At 40.3% G+C, this 18,361-nt stretch overlaps 1 protein-coding gene across 1 annotated transcript; it reads right to left on the minus strand.

Moving 5' to 3' along the window:
- Positions 1-14,792: 14,792 nt before the first annotated feature.
- Positions 14,793-16,829, minus strand: RAMAC (RNA guanine-7 methyltransferase activating subunit; the record flags this gene model as incomplete). The annotated part of the gene is made up of 2 exons (XM_082004976.1): positions 16,597-16,829; positions 14,793-14,982 (listed from the first exon to the last, which is right to left on the minus strand). The coding sequence occupies exons 1-2, from the start codon at positions 16,779-16,781 to the stop codon at positions 14,793-14,795; spliced, it is 375 nt and encodes a 124-aa protein (XP_081861102.1). The 5' UTR covers positions 16,782-16,829.
- Positions 16,830-18,361: the final 1,532 nt, after the last annotated feature.

Raw genomic sequence — 18,361 nt, forward strand, 5'->3', positions numbered from 1 at the left:
CTTACTACAGCTCAAGGCTTAGTTTTTGGAACGTTGTCTAAACAACATTTTGAGTTTCCAAGTCTGAAGTAAAGCAGGTGGAAAGGGAAGTACATTGAGTATCAATTTAGCAGTTGGTCGCTATAGAAACATGTTGTAAAGAGAACAGTTAACTGTGGACTTAAGGAGAAAAAAATGTTTTAAGAAGAGGGTCAAAGCCTCACTTTGTGCTGCTCGGGTAAAGCAGTTGCCTGCCTAAAGAGAGTAAGTGGGGTTATAAATGTAATTCTGGGGTGACTGTCAATAAAGTTGCCTTTTTTTCTATTACCTCGTACGTGTGCAGTGTACGTGGGACGGGCTGCAGCGTGTTGTTCCTTTGGCCAGCTTTCATTGCTGTAGTGTTTTGCAAACCAGGATGCATTGAAGCATGATTTATAAAAAACTTCAAAGCTCTTAATACAGTTAAGACATACTTGGTGCCCATCTGTCTGAAAGGGGCGTTAGCAAGTTGCATTTTATAACACAAGCTATTTCTATGGAACTTTTTTTTTTAGCAGTGCTACTTTTCATAGCTAGTCTTAAAACCTACGAAGTTTTCTGCTTCTCTGAAGCTCAGAAGGTCCGTGAGGTTACATTTGATAGCGGTGCCACCACACGTGCTCAGCTCTGGCAGCCGCCTTGCTGACACCCAGGGCCTTGGGTTCGTACGGCCTCTTGCCTCTCGCCTTCCATGTTGCCGCTGCTGTTTCAGCTACGTGCCTTCCGGCAGGACCGGGCTCTCTGGGGTTGTTGCTGCTCTTTGTCGCATCAGCGTCGTTGCTGACTCTTACCTCCTGAGATGCTGCTGCATTCCTTTGCTCGTTTCTTGGGCCCAAGGGCTCTTTGAGATGCCTTCACTGTGGAAGGAGGGAGGGGAAAGACCTTGTGATACAGTCTTTGCGATCAGAGGGCAAACCTGTCCCTTCCAGTGAGGCCCTGTAGCTGCTCTGTAGCCTCCTGGCATTTGCCCTTTAATAAAATGTCTCCTTTTATCTTCAGTAAATCTGACAGCAATCAGCTAGCACTTATGTGAGGTCACGTTCCTGCTATGAGGAAAGATTGCTATTAGCTACTAGGATGCGCTTCTGAACAGGCAATTTTCTTCAGTTTCTTAGCTGCATTTGTACAACGGGAGTGCAATCTGTTACTAATAAACCAGACAGGTTTATGGGTTTTGGGGGGATTTTTTCTTTTTCTTTGCAAAATCTGATTAAGCTCATCACTGGCTGAATGTAAATGCTAATGCGTAGAGGGGACCAGCCAGGCAAACTGCACTTGGCTAATTTTACTTAATGAAAATGTCTGATTCTGTTCAGTCACTTCTTCACTGAGTTCAGGTTCAGCTACTACAGCAGACCCAGGAGCTTTTTGTTAAATATTTTTTAAAAGATGAACAGCTTATAATGATGTTCTCAAACTGTATGACTTCTCTTTGCTGTGATTGCTGTCACATAACAGCTACAATAATTTTTTTTCTTTATTTAATACAGTGCCAGGCAATATTTAAAAAGACAAACGTGAAATTAGAGCATCTGAAAACACTAATTTGACAATAGCCGTCATTAAATTGTGGATGTGTGGCAAGGCCAGTCTTTCAGTAGCCAAATGCCTGTGTGTGTAAAAGTAGAGAAGGTGTAAGATCTAATTAAACACAGCTTTCAGTAGTCTGAAAAGTACTTAAGTCCTAAATCTGCAAAAATAAGTGAAGTGAGCCTGTCAGCGGAGGTGTTTGTATATACCTGTTAGGCACTTAAAGAAGCAAAGACAAAAAGAAAGAGCATGTAATGCTAAAACTTGCTGTAAGCCTTTCTGCCAGCTTTATGGGGTTTCCATTGCAAATCTGAATTTGGAAATTTCTTTCCTCTGATCTTGATGTAAGATAGACCTCCACAAGAAATAGAAGATTTTGTGCACCACTCTTCATGTCACCAGGCTGTGAAGAAAAGTTCCACTAAAGTGTGTTTTATGGAAAAAGGTGTTCAACGACCTTTTCTATAGAAAACTTATGGTTTCTCAGCTGCATATGATTCCTGTTCACTTCAGTGGAGATACTTGGTCTTTTTACCTAGGGATGAATTTGGTGAAGGGCTCCAAGTGTTACACATCTGGTCTTATAAATGTAAATAAGCAATTTCTGTTAGTTTGCTTTCAGATCTTGGCTATTTCCAGGCTGGGTTTTAGGCTGTGTCTTGTGGTTATCCAGTGGGAGGTACCTTGATTAGACTCTCTGAAGAAACATAACTTGTTTGATTTGGTTCCTGGTTTGCATCCTAGGTGAACTTTTGAATCCAAAAATAGAAGATAAAACATGGTGGGGAGAGGGGGAAAAAAAAGGGAATAATTTATATTAATCACAAGTAATTTATTGGGCTAGGAGCAATTTTGCTTGGCTTGGTGGAAGTATTTGCTGCATATCCTTCTAAGCTCTGCTGCAGGGGAACATGCACAGAATAAAGGGCGTGATAGACTCTAGATGTTTTATAGCACCTGCTCTACCATTGAGCACTCAAGTCAGAATGGAGGAAAAAACCTGTCATGTTTTCCAAGACTATAAATCTAATAATTTGCAATATAACTTTCACAGTTATTTTTTACTTGCAATCTATGAATCTAGGTGAGAAAAGGCTATTACTGGTGGCCCTCTTAGTGTGAATCCTGAGCCCTTAAAGGCCAATCTGAAAATTTTCAGGAAGTAACTATTCATCTTCTGAAATGATAGATTCATGCAAGAGCCATTGATGTGTAATATAGAAAGAGCATCTACTGGTGCTGCTGTTATTTAGAGCCGTGGGGGTAAAAATACAAATTCAGATGGAAAATAGAAAACTAGCTGCTCATAGCTAGTTCATCTGTTCTGCCTTCCCATGTCATTTAAGTAAATTGATTCTACAAAGGCAGCTACAGTTTGCCAGTTTTTTTTTTCATTTTGGTGACTGAACTATTATCCTTCACAGCAAGTCAGGACTAACACTTTGTAATTGCTGTGAGAGGCTGGCACATCCCCCTGACACCAGAGTCTGCCGACTGCAACTCTCAGGGTCTGGTCTTGTCTGCAGAGCTTTGTCCAAAGTACCGTGAAGTCTCCCACAGGTTTCCCGTACGCTAAATTGGCAGCCTGGGAGCCCAGCCTCCAGCCTTTTGCAGCAGGAGGAGCTGCTGCCAGAAATCCTCATTCAGGTTAGTGGGCATGATGAGAGTTTGCTCTGCAGGGGAAGAGCGCTGTGGACTGTATTAAAAAGTGTTTCAAAATATGAGACGCTGTCTTCTGTTTCTGTGTCGGAAAAGAAAGCGTTAAGACTCTAAGTAGAAGAGAAATTTGAACTCGGAGAAATTCGTACCAATCATTGTCCCTTTGAATTTTAGTCCTAGCCCCTCTGCTGTATTAATTTCCACTGTTGAAAAAGTACAAATACCAAAAGGGGATGACGCTTCAAAATTTAAGTGAAATCACTTCGGAATGGTAAAATCAGGTCTTCTGATTAACTGACTCATTCAGTAGTGTAGCATGTGAGAGGCTAAATCAAATGCTTGTTTTCTTTTGTTTTATTGTCTGCAAATAGCATTGAGCAGAAGAGACAACCATTGTCTTGTGTCTTCCAAAATGATGTGCTTTCTCAAGAAAGGAGCCTTTGGTCTACTGCTACGTGCCTGTTAGTTCAGAGGATCAATACAGCCTGTAGTTTTAGAGGATAAATAGATCTGTGACTTCTTAGTTGCAACAAAAAAGTGTGACTGGAGGCAGGTTTGGCAGCAGAGAATAAGCTATCAAGACTGTTGTGAACATTGGATTGGCAGCAGGGGAGATAGCTGTATTTAAGGATTTTAGAGAAGAACTTGTCCTAAAAAATAAGTTTTGAGCCAATTCTAAGGCTAGGACTGCTGATTATCTTTGGGGCCAGTTTCATGAAGGACAGAATCTTTTACAAAGAAGAATGTCAGACTTCTAAAGTAGGAAAGTAAGAGCATATAAACTAGGTATAAAAATCTGTGTTTTGTCCATTTTCCCCAGTCTTTTCTGCTTGTAATAACCTACAAATTCTCACTCCAGATTAGATGCGGGTTCTTAGAGATGCACACTCCTCTGTTCCTTTGGTAAAGCTCAAAGTCTCTTGTTGCCACTGTAATATAAATAATAATAACAGCATAATCAAGGTTGTATTTGTTTTGTGGTTATTCTAAACGCTAGAGACTTACAGTAATTATAATACCATTAAATAGTAATGGAAAAAGATTTAAAAGTAGATCATGAGACTCCTGGAAGGAGATGAAAATCTTGCTCAGTTTTCTTCACTACCCCAGGCATCACATTCCTCTCTTTACGGCAAAAAGAGCAGCCTAAAATGATTTCCAAAATGCTGGGGCATAGATCAGCCCTTCTGTGCTAGGGGCCCAAAGTGCCGCATAAAAGACAGGTTTATGTGGGAGAAACTAAACAGGAACGCATTTGGTTTCAAAAATTAGTTTTCTGTAATTTTGGAAGTGCGTTGTGTCTGACTGCATTTAATAGTCAGAGCTACTGCATTTAGTGCCTGGAGACAGGAATACAACTATGAAGAAAGCAATTCTTCCATATACCTCAGTATGTCTCTCACTGTGGGATCTGATTGCTTTATAAATCTGTGCAGCCAGTGTTATGACTCCATTTCAAATTTTTTTGGAGCGTGCTGATGTGAAAACATTACATGATACGGCTCTATGACCCAGCCCTTTGTTTCATGAAACAATACTCAGTCCCAACATCGTGATTTGTATAAGCCTGTGTAAGGCGGTAGTTGTCTCCTGTCGTCTTTCATAATGTGTTCACAGTGTAAAGCTCCTGTTGCGCGCTTGAAACTTTGTGTAAATACAAGGGATAAGAACGCTATCCATCCAGAAGCCAGGTAATAAAATCGGTTGTGCGAAGACTTCGGGTGGCCGGGTCCCACGGGGCCGGAGGCGTGTGTGAAGGTTCTGTGCTTTGCAGGTCAGATAGACCAGCTCCAAGGGGTCTGTCTGCAGCTGCAAGGCCATTGCCTTGCCCTTTCTTTGGGAAAGAATCTTTTGGGGAAAAAAAAATTTCTTTTGGGTAGTTTAGTCTGTCTGCTTTGTCTTGTGTGAACCACAAGGTCAGCACTGGGCCCTGATTTTAGTGTCTCTCTGGCTGTTGCAGTGTTTACAGTGTTCATTTGTGAGGGGGAGATGATGTACGTGACTTTGGTTAATGATCCTTCAACGCACAGTGCTTCCAGTCCAAATTGGAAGGGAGCATCCAAAGAGGACAGGCTATGCATGATAAATACCTCTCCCACCGCACAGTTAGAGTAGGCTCATAACAGGTGTGAAAAATGCAATTTCACTTTCCTTCAGCTTTTCAATTTGCTGCTAATACCTTTCACAGAGGAAAAAATAGGGTGGAATTTTTTTGGTCAAAATCATTATCATTTAAAGCCAAATAAATTTGAAAGCTCTTAAAAGGTTACAAAGGTGAACTAAAATACCTATTTTAATTGTAACTTGAGCATATTATGTTTGATTTTTTGGTTTATTCCTTCACTTCCTCTTGTGTATAGTGAAGTTTCCTGACAAAGAGCCAACGAAGGTTTATAAACTGATTCTAATATAAGCACATTCTGGCTGTATCAGTATTCAGGATGTATTCCTTATCTTAACCTGAAGTGATGTGTTAATTTGACTTGGAAACGGAGTAAGATGTGGACACAAAGTAAACAATTTATTGAATTAAATAAAATCCTAACTACAGATCAGTGATTCTGCTATAGTGTTTTGCCAGTGAAGATAGAAGGCCTTGCTGTTACTGCACGGGAATCCGCAGTTTATCGTCTGCCGGCAGCTCATCAGCCCCGTTACCAAACCGTGCGCTCCCCGGTTTTGCCTGCGGGCCAGCAATGTCACAGGGACGAGCAGGGCATCGTCCGCCCCGGGAACAGCGCAGACCCAGTGTGGCACTTCCCCACCCTGGCAGCGACGCAGATGTTATACGCACAAGATCCTTCATGCGTTATAACATTTGTTTGGGTTCGCAGCATGCCGCAGTGTACTGACTGCTCCTATATGTTTATATCTGTTATGCTCGCAGAAAAGAATGTGGTTTATTTAGCAGCTTAATCCATAGGAACTCAAATAAATTCTACTGTTTGGACCCTTTGCTTCTTTTCAGGTCCGTCTGCGTTAACCCAGACAAATCCTAGTGAGGTGTCAATGACTTTTTATTACCTACAGTCATTTTCTTTGGTTAAATGACCTCCTCTCAGCTGTTGAAACTGAGGCACTCTTGTGTAGTTAACTATGAGATCGCCATATGAAACTCTACTTGTCTGTCTTGCAAGCAATAGTAGAGGAGCTCAGTAGAGATTTTGGTAGGTGCTTAGCACCGTAAGGATCCTGGGCTCTCCTGAGCTTAGCTGGGGTCTCTGAATAGGCTGCTTTTATCCAAGCCGTGCGGACAAAAATACCATAAGGTCACTGCCACACGCTATTCCCCAGTGAAGCTGTCCCACAGTAACAAATCCATAGCTGATGACAAACAGTGTGGAGGAGGAAGAGGTCCCATACTTCAGGCATTGTTAAGAAAGAAAGAAATGGCAGTGAGCTCCAGGAGGTTCAGGGAATAGCTTCCAGAGGGGAGTGTAGAAAATCTGGCCCTCGAGTCATCTAAAATCAGACTGGACAAAAAAACCCAAACCCAACTACAAGTGTTCTGTGTATGGAGGGATGGGATGATGATACGGTGGCATCACAACAGGTTAAGGGAAAGAAGGACAGGGAGTAAAGATCGTTCCATTTAGAGACTGTTTTAAAACCCTGCTCTGATTTTGCCAAATGAAACCAGGATGCAGATATTTGATATGGTCTTAACTCAGGGCTGACGTTTTGGTCATCTTGATGATCACTTGGGAGGTGTGGATTACCAAAAATGAGCGGACATTCACTTGTTAAGATTTTCTTTCTTTTTCTGTGTTACGATTCTTAGTGTTTTCTAGCAATTCTTGAAGTTGCTGTACTAGTAGCAGAAAATGTGAAGAGCCTGAGAGGTTTTTCTGAGCCATGTCTTGGGTGGCATGGTTACAGACAGGTTTCTGCCTGTTAAAACATCGTACAGGAGGTGTGATCTAAAGAGACAGAAATTAGCACTGAAAATCATTCATCAGCCCATGTCCTGTAGCGCTGCTGTGTGCCATATGCATGTGCAGCAAAAGTGGAGTCGAGCAAAAGAGCGGCTGAGTTTGTGGACAGCTTTGAATCCAAAGTCACCATGGGGCCTGATGGGATGTCTAGGATCCTCCCCAAGAGCATTAATGAGAAATAGATGCCATCTGGAGGAATTTTCTTGCCAAGGGACTGTGGTGCCATCTTTGTCTTCCAGTTCTTATCAATCACAAATGGCTTTTAAATAGATTTGTATTTTACCTTCAGTCAGATGATTTCATCTTCTCAGCTGCTAAGGACACTCTGACCTTTCAATAGACTCTTCTAGAAGAAGACTTTATATTTCTGGTAAGACACATTTGTTGCAATGGCTGCTCTGTCAGTCATCTCTTCCCTTTCCCTGTTCCAGTACATCCTCTCTTTCATCATAGCTCCCTTGTCCACTCCTCCCCTTACCACTGTATTTTCTTTCCTCTTTTGCTGTAGGTGCAAAGAACAACTTTAACGTTTTTGAAACTTGGATGCTTAACTATGTAATTCTAGTAGTTTGCATTAACATTTTTGCGTCTACTTGATTTTAAAATAAGACAACCACTGTAATAGATAAGGCCGGAATTTTACTCTTGCCATGATTGTATGGTGTGTGCATGAGTGTTTTAAAAATCAATTAAATATAAATGAAGAGTACATTCAACACAGTAACTGCTACGAGTTTTACTGATGTGGAATCTAGTTTGCATAGATTGCCCCCTCGTTTTTAATTCAACTTTCTTTAATTCAATGTTAACTATCAAATTACTCATTGTGGCGTGGTTGGACTAAATGACCTTTAAAGGTCCCTTCCAACCCAAATTATTCTATGATTCTATGAAATTGGACTACCCATACCTCTTAGCTCTGATGAAGCTGTCTTTATGCTACTTACATTTTTAAAGGGCTTTTCTACTACACTTACAGGATTAGAATCACTTATTGTTTAGTGCGGGTCTAGCCTAGGTCACAGAATCCCAGCTGTACGCCTCTAAATACTATGCTGTGTAACCGTGGAGTGACATAAGGGCAGTGTTCAAGTCAAGTCACTGCCCTCATAGTATCTAAAATATTTAAAAATCAGCAAACAAATTAATCCCCTCACCAAAATGTTTCTAATGCATTGTGTTGGGTCAGACAGGTGCTTATACATCATACCTGTGCTTTAAATGGAGTAGCCCCTGCGTGGGAGGATTTGTAGCTGAAATACGGAGCACAGAAGAGGGAAACAAGACAGACTTACCACTGTTTTACAGATGAAAGCTGAGACACAAAAGCATTAAAAGTGGTTTGTAGCTGAGCTGGGAATTAACACATGTGTCTAGTTCTATCTTTGAAAACATCCTTTTGACTTTCTTTTTAGTTCAGGTAGAATGACTGGCAGTATGGCAAAGCTGTCTTAGGATTTTAAAGTAGCTTTAAAAGGTTTTGTCTTCAAGAATGTTCAGGAATATGATGAACTAGTAAAACAGATATATCTGAAATAAATAGCCTGGTGCCTGCGTAGTGATAGGAAGGAGAGAGTAAAAACAGTATCTGATTTAAAAAAACATTTTTAGACCAGCAGTAAGAATATGTCTAATGCAGGTATGGAGGGAAGTAAGATTAGGCTGATCTTTTATTATCTAGCACTAAATCCGTTTTGTCTGTCCTGCCGGTGAGGTCTTAAAGAGGTTCTTTAATTGGATTTACCCAGACTGCAGGATTTTTGTTTATTGTCCCATGGATCTCTCCACCTTACTTAAGGACTTAAACTCTGCCAGTGTAATGGGCCAGCTGCTTAACTGCTCCCAGATTCCTAGGTCCCTATTCTGCTGGCTTGTCTTCTGCTGGGGAGGTCCCTGGAGCCTGTGGAGGAGGAAGGAATTTCTTTCCTCCCCCCCCCCCCCCCAGCCTGTGGCATGGCAGTAAAGTCACTTGATAACTGATAATCAAATCTCGAAACTTATTTTCCCCTACAGGGTTCAGGACACATGAGGAAACGGCCGTGAAATAACTGTTCCTTTAGCTCAGCTGTGCTCCTCCCCATCGTTGCCTGGGCTGTACAGCATAGCGTGCACTCCACCTTATCTTAGAACAACAACAAATGTAATTCTGCTGATGGAAGTATTCTCTGAGCCGCAAGGTTGGGGAAATAGGATTTGCCCATGTAGGCAATTTAAGGTAAAGCTCCTTTATGTTCTTAATAGCAGTTCAGCTGTAGCTGGAGTTTAGAGGAGGCTGTATGTACCCCAAGCCTGATGCTCCTTCAGTTCACTCGGAGCAAGTGTTTCAAGCGTGTGGCTTATGAATGACTAACATGAGCTTGATCTGAGGAGAACATGGGTCCACACAGAGCTCTTGCACTAAACTGATTTAAACTCCAGAGGTTTCGTGTGCTATGCTCATACCATTAAAAGCACTGAAGCAGTATTCTTAAATGTACTTTGCTTTAGGTCTCAGTGGCATTCATAAATCAAGATGACTTGATGACTACAGAAGGGTAAAACTTAAAAACCAGGCCTTTGCTATGGAAGAAATAATTTTATTTTGTAAAAAGAATGTGTAACCATTTGGGGCTGGTTGCACTTGGCAGTTACTGCTGTTAGTTTCTTTCTCTTGAGCACATTTTCAATAGGAAATGTATTGTTTCAAGCATTTTTTCAGAAACAAACTTCAGACGTGACTTTGGACAAAGAGCATCTGCTTTTTGATTAGCTGGGATCATGCTAAACTTGGAACATGGTGGCCAAAAGCTATGGGAAACATATGGTATGCTTGTTTTTGTAATCTTTATCTCAACAGTACTAATTATAATCTTAAGTATTTCATTTATGTGGGTATCTAAATACCAAATTGTCTTTCCTCACACTGAACAAGAGCTTTGAAAAAGCTTAGTGTGTTAATCAGTCTTTTGACACATAACATGTTTCAGTTTGAAGATGCTGCACATGAATCCTTTAAGATTTCTTTTTTTCCATGGATAAGGTTGGGCCTTGGTTATTTTTGTAGTTCTATAACAAATGACTAAGTTGTTTTCTTAACTTTAACTCATCTTGTGAATAGATGATTTTTTTCTTCAAACAATGAGCTGGAGCAGCTTTGATAATTGCCATTGATACATCATTTTTTAGTGAAGCAAGGTTTGAATTACACAATACGCAAAAAAAAAAAAAAGGTAGCCCATACTCATGGGGAAAAAAGTCATCCAGCTGCTGAAGTGTTATTTGAAAAAGAAGCATCTCTGTGTTCGGAAAAAGACAACATTCATTCGTATTCCTGCCAGTCACAAATAACAAAAGAGGTGACCTTTGGGATGATGATATGATTTGTCCTGTTATGTGGTTATTAGACTTAGAGGAAAACATAGTTATTACCAACTTTTACAATCTCTTGTAAAAAAATTTGCATTTTAAAAGGACAGAATACTTGGAAAGTCAGGGGGTGAGCTGTATAGAAATAACACTTTGGCATCACTGTTTCGCATAAGCAAATGAGGACTGACAACCACTAAGTGCAGTCCATGCTTTATTGAAGAAAAATATAGGCCATGGTAAACACAAAAATAAATTCCAGCCTGCAGGGCCTAATGAAAAAATAATCCTCTTGAGAGGCAAGATCCGTGTACACCGCCGTAGTACAGTTGCCATCTACTCTCCTGGCAGTGCTGGAGCCACTGGACTCTGTTTTGGTCTCTAGGATTTACCTCCGTCTGTCTCGCATCAGGCTGCGTATTTCCGAGCTACCTTCGGGGAAACCTGATCCGCCCTATAATCTTGCTTAGCTTCTGGTCATTAAAATATCAGCACTGTGCGTAATTTAAGCAGGGTTAGGTAGTTCTCGCCTAACATACAGGGACAAGGGGACACATTATAGTAATTTTTCCTGAATGGCAAATGAAAGGCAAGGGAGGTGCAGTTCTGTTAAATTGCTCCGAAGGCAGTCAGTAGCTGCTGTAAGGAGCAGTCCTGTTTTGCCTTCCTTCTTGCTCCATGTTCCTAATCCCTTTTGCTCGTCAGAGTTAGAGCAGGTGTGGCTGCACGAGTTGGATCAGCTAACAAAATTCACAGAGAGTTGTGTAATTCAGACATTTATTTTTTTCCCTAAGGAATAGGGGTGGAGGCAGGCAAAACCTTAGCTTAAATTTGATAGAGAAAAGTTTCTCTCCAACGTCTCAGTATATGAAGTATAAGAAGCAAATGTGAACATGTTTCTTGGTTAGGCAGAATATTTATTAGCAAATTAATAGTACAAATTTAAATATATTCAAATATATAACTGCTGCAATATATTCAAATATATTTTTAAAGTAGGAGATTAAATATATTTTTTCTTTTAGAAGTTGAATGTTGATTATATGTATGTCAGAAATGAGACTTGGCTTCCCTGCCTGAACTGTCTACTAGAGTGCCTCTTGAAAGTAGTTCGGCTTCTACCTAACCTTTCAGAGCATGTCTGCACGTTTCCATTCCCAGCTGCAGCGCTAGGATAAAATAGAGGTTGAATAGCAGTGAACGCTTGTGAAATTGTATCTCACAGGTCACACAAAGTTTTGGTTTTTTATTTTACTATGCACTTTCTTTTGCCTTCAAGTATCTAGTGGCTTAGCTGTGATTGGAAAGCCTTCAGCATTTCTTAAAATGGTAGGTAAGAAAGTGTATAAAAGCTATTGAGTTTTCCTAGTTGTTTGCCACAACACCTGTAATTTAGCATGGTAATTCTTCAGTACCAATTAACAGTCCATACAAAATTACTATGTGTTCAGGAACAGATTTAGAAGAGCCATATTCATGCTGCAAGAGCCATATTCAGAACTTCTGGGGTGTTCAAACTCTTGGTAATGTGGCAGTCATTTTTTAATACATTACATAATACTTATCTATCTTTTGTTTTATTCATGATAGTAATGATGTCTGAGCAAATGTCAGATGGAGGAGATCTTAGATTCCAGATGCTGCATTTTAATGTTTACCCTGCAATCTCCAGCACAGTTAAAGCAAACAATTTCTGTAGTGTTTGAAGTTGCAAATGTTAAAGTTACCCAGCTTCAGTTTTGTCATCCATAACACACTGTAATGCACAAATCGTAATTGCGGGCACCACTTACTGGTTTTATTTAGCTTGACAGAAACAGTGAACTGGGATTTATCATTAATACAAATTCATCTAAGTGGAAACTGCTGGAGGTAATATTTTGAATTCTATTTACCAGTCTGTCCAGTGCAAGGCATGCGTTTATTTAAAAATGTATTCCCCCCAAAAAAATTAGATTCTTGCCATAATTGTTCCATGGAAAAGTTTTGTAAATCATACAGGTGCTTAAAGTTGAATTGAGAGCTCTGATGGTGAAGCAGATGGAGTAAAAAATGTGAAGACAGAAACCAGGAAGCAGCACTGGCCTGTGTTTCTCCACCTCTCACAGTCGAGAAACTCAGAATTAAGAGAGCTGAGAGCGTGAAATGCATGATTCTAAGTCGTAACTTCCACTTAGGCCATCGTAATCTGTCTGCTTCTACAGCTTGGTCACAATGTTGTAGATTCTTTATTCACTGAAAGACACTAAAAATAAAATAGTTACTGGGCTTGAGGGAAAGCAACAGCTGAGCTGTAATCCGTTCCTTTTGCCAGGTTTTATGGCAACCTGAGATGCTACTCCAGATGGTAAGGAAGAACACCCTGGCACAGCCTGACTTCCGCCGCATAGCTGGCAGTGTCGGGCTCTTTGCAGGAAGAGATGCACTCCCTTCTTGGAGGTGGGAGTCTGGGAAATCTGGAGTTGTGCATGTGGTTCTGCAATGAAGGGGAATTCCACCATGCCAACTTGCAGGCTCTCCACAGTGCACGGAGAGAAACTGCATGGTCTTCTATCCCCCAGCATAACAGCTCCTCCATATTAACAAGAGTTAAAAAGGGTGCATTTCACCCAGTAGAACTCCTTAAGGACAAACAAACTTCTCACTAAAAGATTTCTAAGGTTAAACAACTGAATTCAAGGCAAATGCTTCAGGGAGTAGGGTGTGAAGTATAGTAATATATAAAAACTGTCTCAGAGTTAAGAATATCTTATGAAAAGCAGAAAACAGAAATACTTAGCAGGTAGGTGGAGACGCTTGTGTCACAGCTTTTGTATCACAGAGTATGTAAAAGCTACGTACAGCATGTTTTGAAGATCAACAGTAGACATACTCTTCAGCTCTTAAACGCCTCTTAGGAGCTGGGAGACTATGCTTTGGACTTTTGTATATATTGTTTTTAAATGAAGATGAACTAATTTGTGCTCCTTATCACATGTCCTGACTTTTAAGAGTCAGCATGGATGGTTCTGTGTTTCTGTACAATAGCTGAAGAAAATGCCAAGTACAAAGAAATGCAGTGCTCTCCCAAGACCGATTAGCTTATCACTTAAATGGTGAAATAGAGAACTTTGACCCTATTATAGTAGAACGTGAGATAGTGGATTAACACTCCAGACTTCTAATTAATCACACTGTGGCTCACCCTCTTGGTTGTAGCTGAGTAGGCTATTCTAGCTTATACCAACAGCTTAGCTTACACCAACAACATCCTGTCAGTGTGAACACTTATCTGTTAGTACTGCTTCTTGTGCAGCTGCCAGCCTAGATGGGAGTGCTGCAATTCTGAATGTTTCAAAAGGAGGCTTCAGAAATATTTAGAAACATCCTTACAGGTGAACTATAATTTTATTGTGTGAATACTTAAAAAAAAACACAGAACTTGAATGCTAAGAATGGAGTAACACTCTCCACTGCTTATGCTATTTTCTCATGCAAAAAAAGTACAGAACAGTGCTGATTATGGTTCCTTTCTTCTATAACATGCACAAAGTATTTCATATAAACTAATTACAATTATCAAAATTTTACAGCTCTACTGACATGGGAATTCCAAAATTTGTTATGTACATACCAAAATTACTTTAAGATGATACAAATTAATCTAAGTCTGATATCCCTTCTCAGGTAAAACTTGTATATCGCTGAACTACTACAATAAGATGATACATATTTAAACTACTTAATTTTTATTCCAACTTTTAGACCATGTTTTAAGAGGAATACTGCAAATAAATTGGAGCCATTGAGTCAACAGACGATAGGCTGAGCCCATAAAATATTTCTGTAATAAGGCATCTCAAATTCAAACTAAACTGAGCTTTTCTCACTATCAAAAGCCAAACCAAGAAATTCTCTCCAGAAAGACACAGTATATCACTTTCAAAAAGAACTACCTTAAGGCAATATGTCACTGCTACAGGCCACGCACAAACCACAGCTATTTTCCCCTGACCTGTAGCATTTTCTAAAATGTAAGAGAGACATCTTAGTGATGGAAGAAAATAAGGGTATTAGTACATATTCAGACAAAAGAATATGAGATCAAATCTAAGGTCTATGTAATCTACGATCTACAGACTCTAAACAAACTCAGTATAATATGCTTTTATTATTCATAAAAGGTATTCCCTTTTTCAATTCACACTACAGATAAACAGCAATGGACTATCTTCAGTTAGCTATAAAGCTGTTGAAAAATAACAAAACTGAAATCTAACTCAATTTCTTACACAGCATTACTGGACTTTCAAACCACAAGTATCATCAGTAGGGATGGTAACGAGTCCCTGGATTGTAGGAGTTGTAGCCATATTGTCCATAGTGGGAGGAATACGATTGTCCTTGTCTGTGCTGCTGGTAGTTATTACCCCAACTTCTTTCTGGCCTCTGATTAGATCTATAGTCACCTTGCCAGTTGTACCTGTCCCCTCTAAAATATCTGCCATCTTGAAACCTGCAATGAAAAGAAATGTCAAAGATTCACACAAATTGCAAGTTTTTAAAAAGATGAATGATAATGAACTCTTAAATTTTACAGTTTTCATTAAAACTGTTGTTAACTGTTTATACATCCAATTGCTTATCTGTTTTTGTGACAAACTGATGAAAACATACCTACAGTCATCTGAGATCATTCATTAATTTCTCCCTACTACCCAACACACTATTTGCTACGTGATGGAAGTACAGTCTGTTTCCTAAGACAAAGTATTCACAGGCATTAGGTGAACTGCTGGAACTCTCAACAGATACTCAAACAGACCATGTATTTAAAAAGCAACCAGAAAATACATCCGTAGCTGTATCAAAGACTGGTTCAATCTAGTAGCTTCATGGTCGAAAGCTGTGGCAAAGCAGGCTTAAGTACAATTTAGCTACCTAACAGCACAGAGTCCTGAAATTTGCGTATTTCCTGGAATACACACTACCACCGACTTCATGGTCTCTTGTAGATTCCCACACTCAAGACAGTGTTTCTTATCAGTGGTATTTAGCCCTTTTCCAGTCTAAATTTTGGCTTTTCAGCTGTATCTCAATTCCTATCAACACCTGAGCTGCCTCATTGGATATCTCAATGGTGTGACATGGACAAACAACATTTACGTGAGGTTCGCTTTGTAACCAGAGCATAGATGTAAGAGTTCATTAGTTCAAAGAACCACAGTTTTCTAAGAAAATCTCCTTAAACAATCCACTTTTTTTTTTTTGCAATCTTTTAATCTGTAGAAACTGTTTTTGTGTTTAACTTAGTAACAAGCTTCTAGGGTGAGAAAAAGTTAGAATGTTGTCCTTTTCTTCCGATAAGGCACAAATCCGAGGACATCAAAGTTATTAGTTGGACTGGAGTTTAACTACTTTATATTAAAGGCTGATGTTAGTATTACCAAGCATACAATATGTTGTAATCGTTGTTTTTCAGTCACACAAGAATTAGATGTTACTGTCCAGAATTCAGTAAAAATCTGCAATTACATCCTGAAAAAATAATTCAAAATATTTTGCAGTAGGCAGGTAACACTGCACTTGCTAGACAGACTGGATGATGGATCTTGCAGTCGTTTCTACTAGATAAAAGAAATACAGGCTAATCTAAAAAAGTACAGCAAATATTGAGGTTGCAAATGAAACATTTTTCTGGACAGCTAGCAGCAGATAATCACACCATTAGCCTGTTCCTTTGCACATTTTCCTGCCGGTTATTATCCAACAGAAGATAGGCTGCTTAGTCTTGCAGAACTCTCATCTTTCCCCTCTGGAAAAATGTTCCTGGCTGAGCAGTAACAAACCCCAGGGCAATGGATTCAGTGGTTCCAGCCCATTCCTTACTAAAAAGCAAATTACTTAATATTTTTATGTACAATGCAAAAACTTTGACTATCAATACAGAGGAAATGTAAAACCTCATTACTTTTCAGAGAAAACTTTCTCTTCAACATAATTACCTATGAAGTAACAAGAAGATACTTCCATCAACAGAACAAATTCCTATCTTTCTTCTGAAATAACTATAATTTAACTATGTATTTGTGAAACTACCAAGATTAAAAAAAATTAAAGAAATCAGTACCTATCTCTGTTTCTCTGGTTGCCACCAGATCTGTTTCTCCATTCTTCAACTATAGGAGGGGGATCTGCAGGGCGTTTCAGATATTCTTGGTATTCTTCATCATCTGATGTGAATCGATGAGCAAACATCTTTTCATAATTCAGGGGCATGTCAACCAAGGAAGTCATTCTGAAAACTTTAAACATGGACACAATAGAAGTGGCTTTAGCACTGTATGAACTCTTATTGCAATACCTACCAAAATCCACCTAGGGCAAATGAAGGACAATGAAAAGTTACACTCAGATTAAGAGAGTAGTTAAGTTTTGGGCAGACAGCATAGGTGACTGACTCTTAAGTCTTGATGATCTAAGACTGTAAATAACTCTCCTGAATAGGTTATTTCTGATGGAAAGCAATTCCAATTCCATGTGCAGTCTTTGGACATCTATACTGGATATGCAGACACTGATCCGTCTGAACACTGGGAGTGGTTTTAAGGGACTCCATCCACACAGGAGAAATTCAACTCAGATTAATAGTTAATATAGTCAGCCATTACACAGCAGCATCTTTGAATCAATTTTGATAAACCAAGATTAGATGAGCCCTGGTAAAAAGATACAGGACATTTCTGAGGGTTAGTAATATAAAAAAGTATTTCTTCAGAACGCACTCCCAATCTACTCCTAGTCCATTTCTGACAGGAAAAAAACATTACTACAATCGACTTGAAAAGTATGCTAAGGTAGAGTATCATGCAAAGCCGACAGATACACATAGTCAGCAAAGCAAAATAACCAGATTCATTCCCAATAATTTGTTAATAACTTGATTCAGGGGAAGGGCAGTACCTAAAAGGATGTTAAATTACCTCATAATATGCCTCTCTGATGGGATTTGTGTTTAAGGCCTTAGTTTCCTTATTTACCTGGCTATATATGAATTTGCCCTTCAAACGTTGATGCTATCTTAGTTCTGTCCATCAGTAAAAGTCTGGCACTAATAGCAGGTGCTGAGAAAGGCTCTACACCTAGTGTTTTACAAGCCCTGGGTAATTTAGAGCATTAAAGGTCTTTGCCACTAGACTTCCAGATTAAGTTCTTCTGTTGTCTCCTGCAGATTTGCAGGCAGGACCAATATTCACCTTGCAAACTGGAGGGAGGGAAGGAGGAGAGAGGTTTCTTCTAGACTCTGAGAGCTAAAGTATATACACTCAATAACCAAGCCCAATTCTCCGCACTGTACCCACGAGCAGCTTGAGACCAGGGTGAGTGGGGTGTTTATGGGGAATACAGCACAGTACTCCTGTAGACTGAACTCCCCTTCCGTCAGCTTCAGACACTTCAGTGCCTGGTGATCTCCAGAGCCCATCTGCAGCCTTCCACCTAATGACGCAGTGTAAATGTCTGAAGCAGGTGTAGGAGTTCTTCCTGCGGGATGTCCAGTGACTTCATCCTCCCGCTCTGCAACGAGCTATCGCCAAGGAACTTCGCTCCTCAGGGGCTACCTCAGTCGGGCGGGGTAACACTGCCTTGGGGACCCACCGCACACCGCTACAGCCTTCTCCAGAGAGCCGCGGGGGGTGCTCTCCCCGCGATTAATAACGTTAATACCAGCATTCACCCTGCGGGGGCCGGTAACGGGAGACCCCTCACCTTCCTCCGCCTAAGGCCAAACACTGCTTGGAACCACGGACGGAGCTCACGCCCCTCAGGAGGGCTCGCACCGGAGCCCTCTGCCCCTCACGGCGGGTCGGCCCGCCGCTCCCGCCCCTCACGAGGGA

Source organism: Phaethon aethereus (genome assembly GCF_964289735.1).
Source record: "Phaethon aethereus genome assembly, chromosome: 12".
Taxonomy (NCBI): Eukaryota; Metazoa; Chordata; class Aves; order Phaethontiformes; family Phaethontidae; genus Phaethon; species Phaethon aethereus.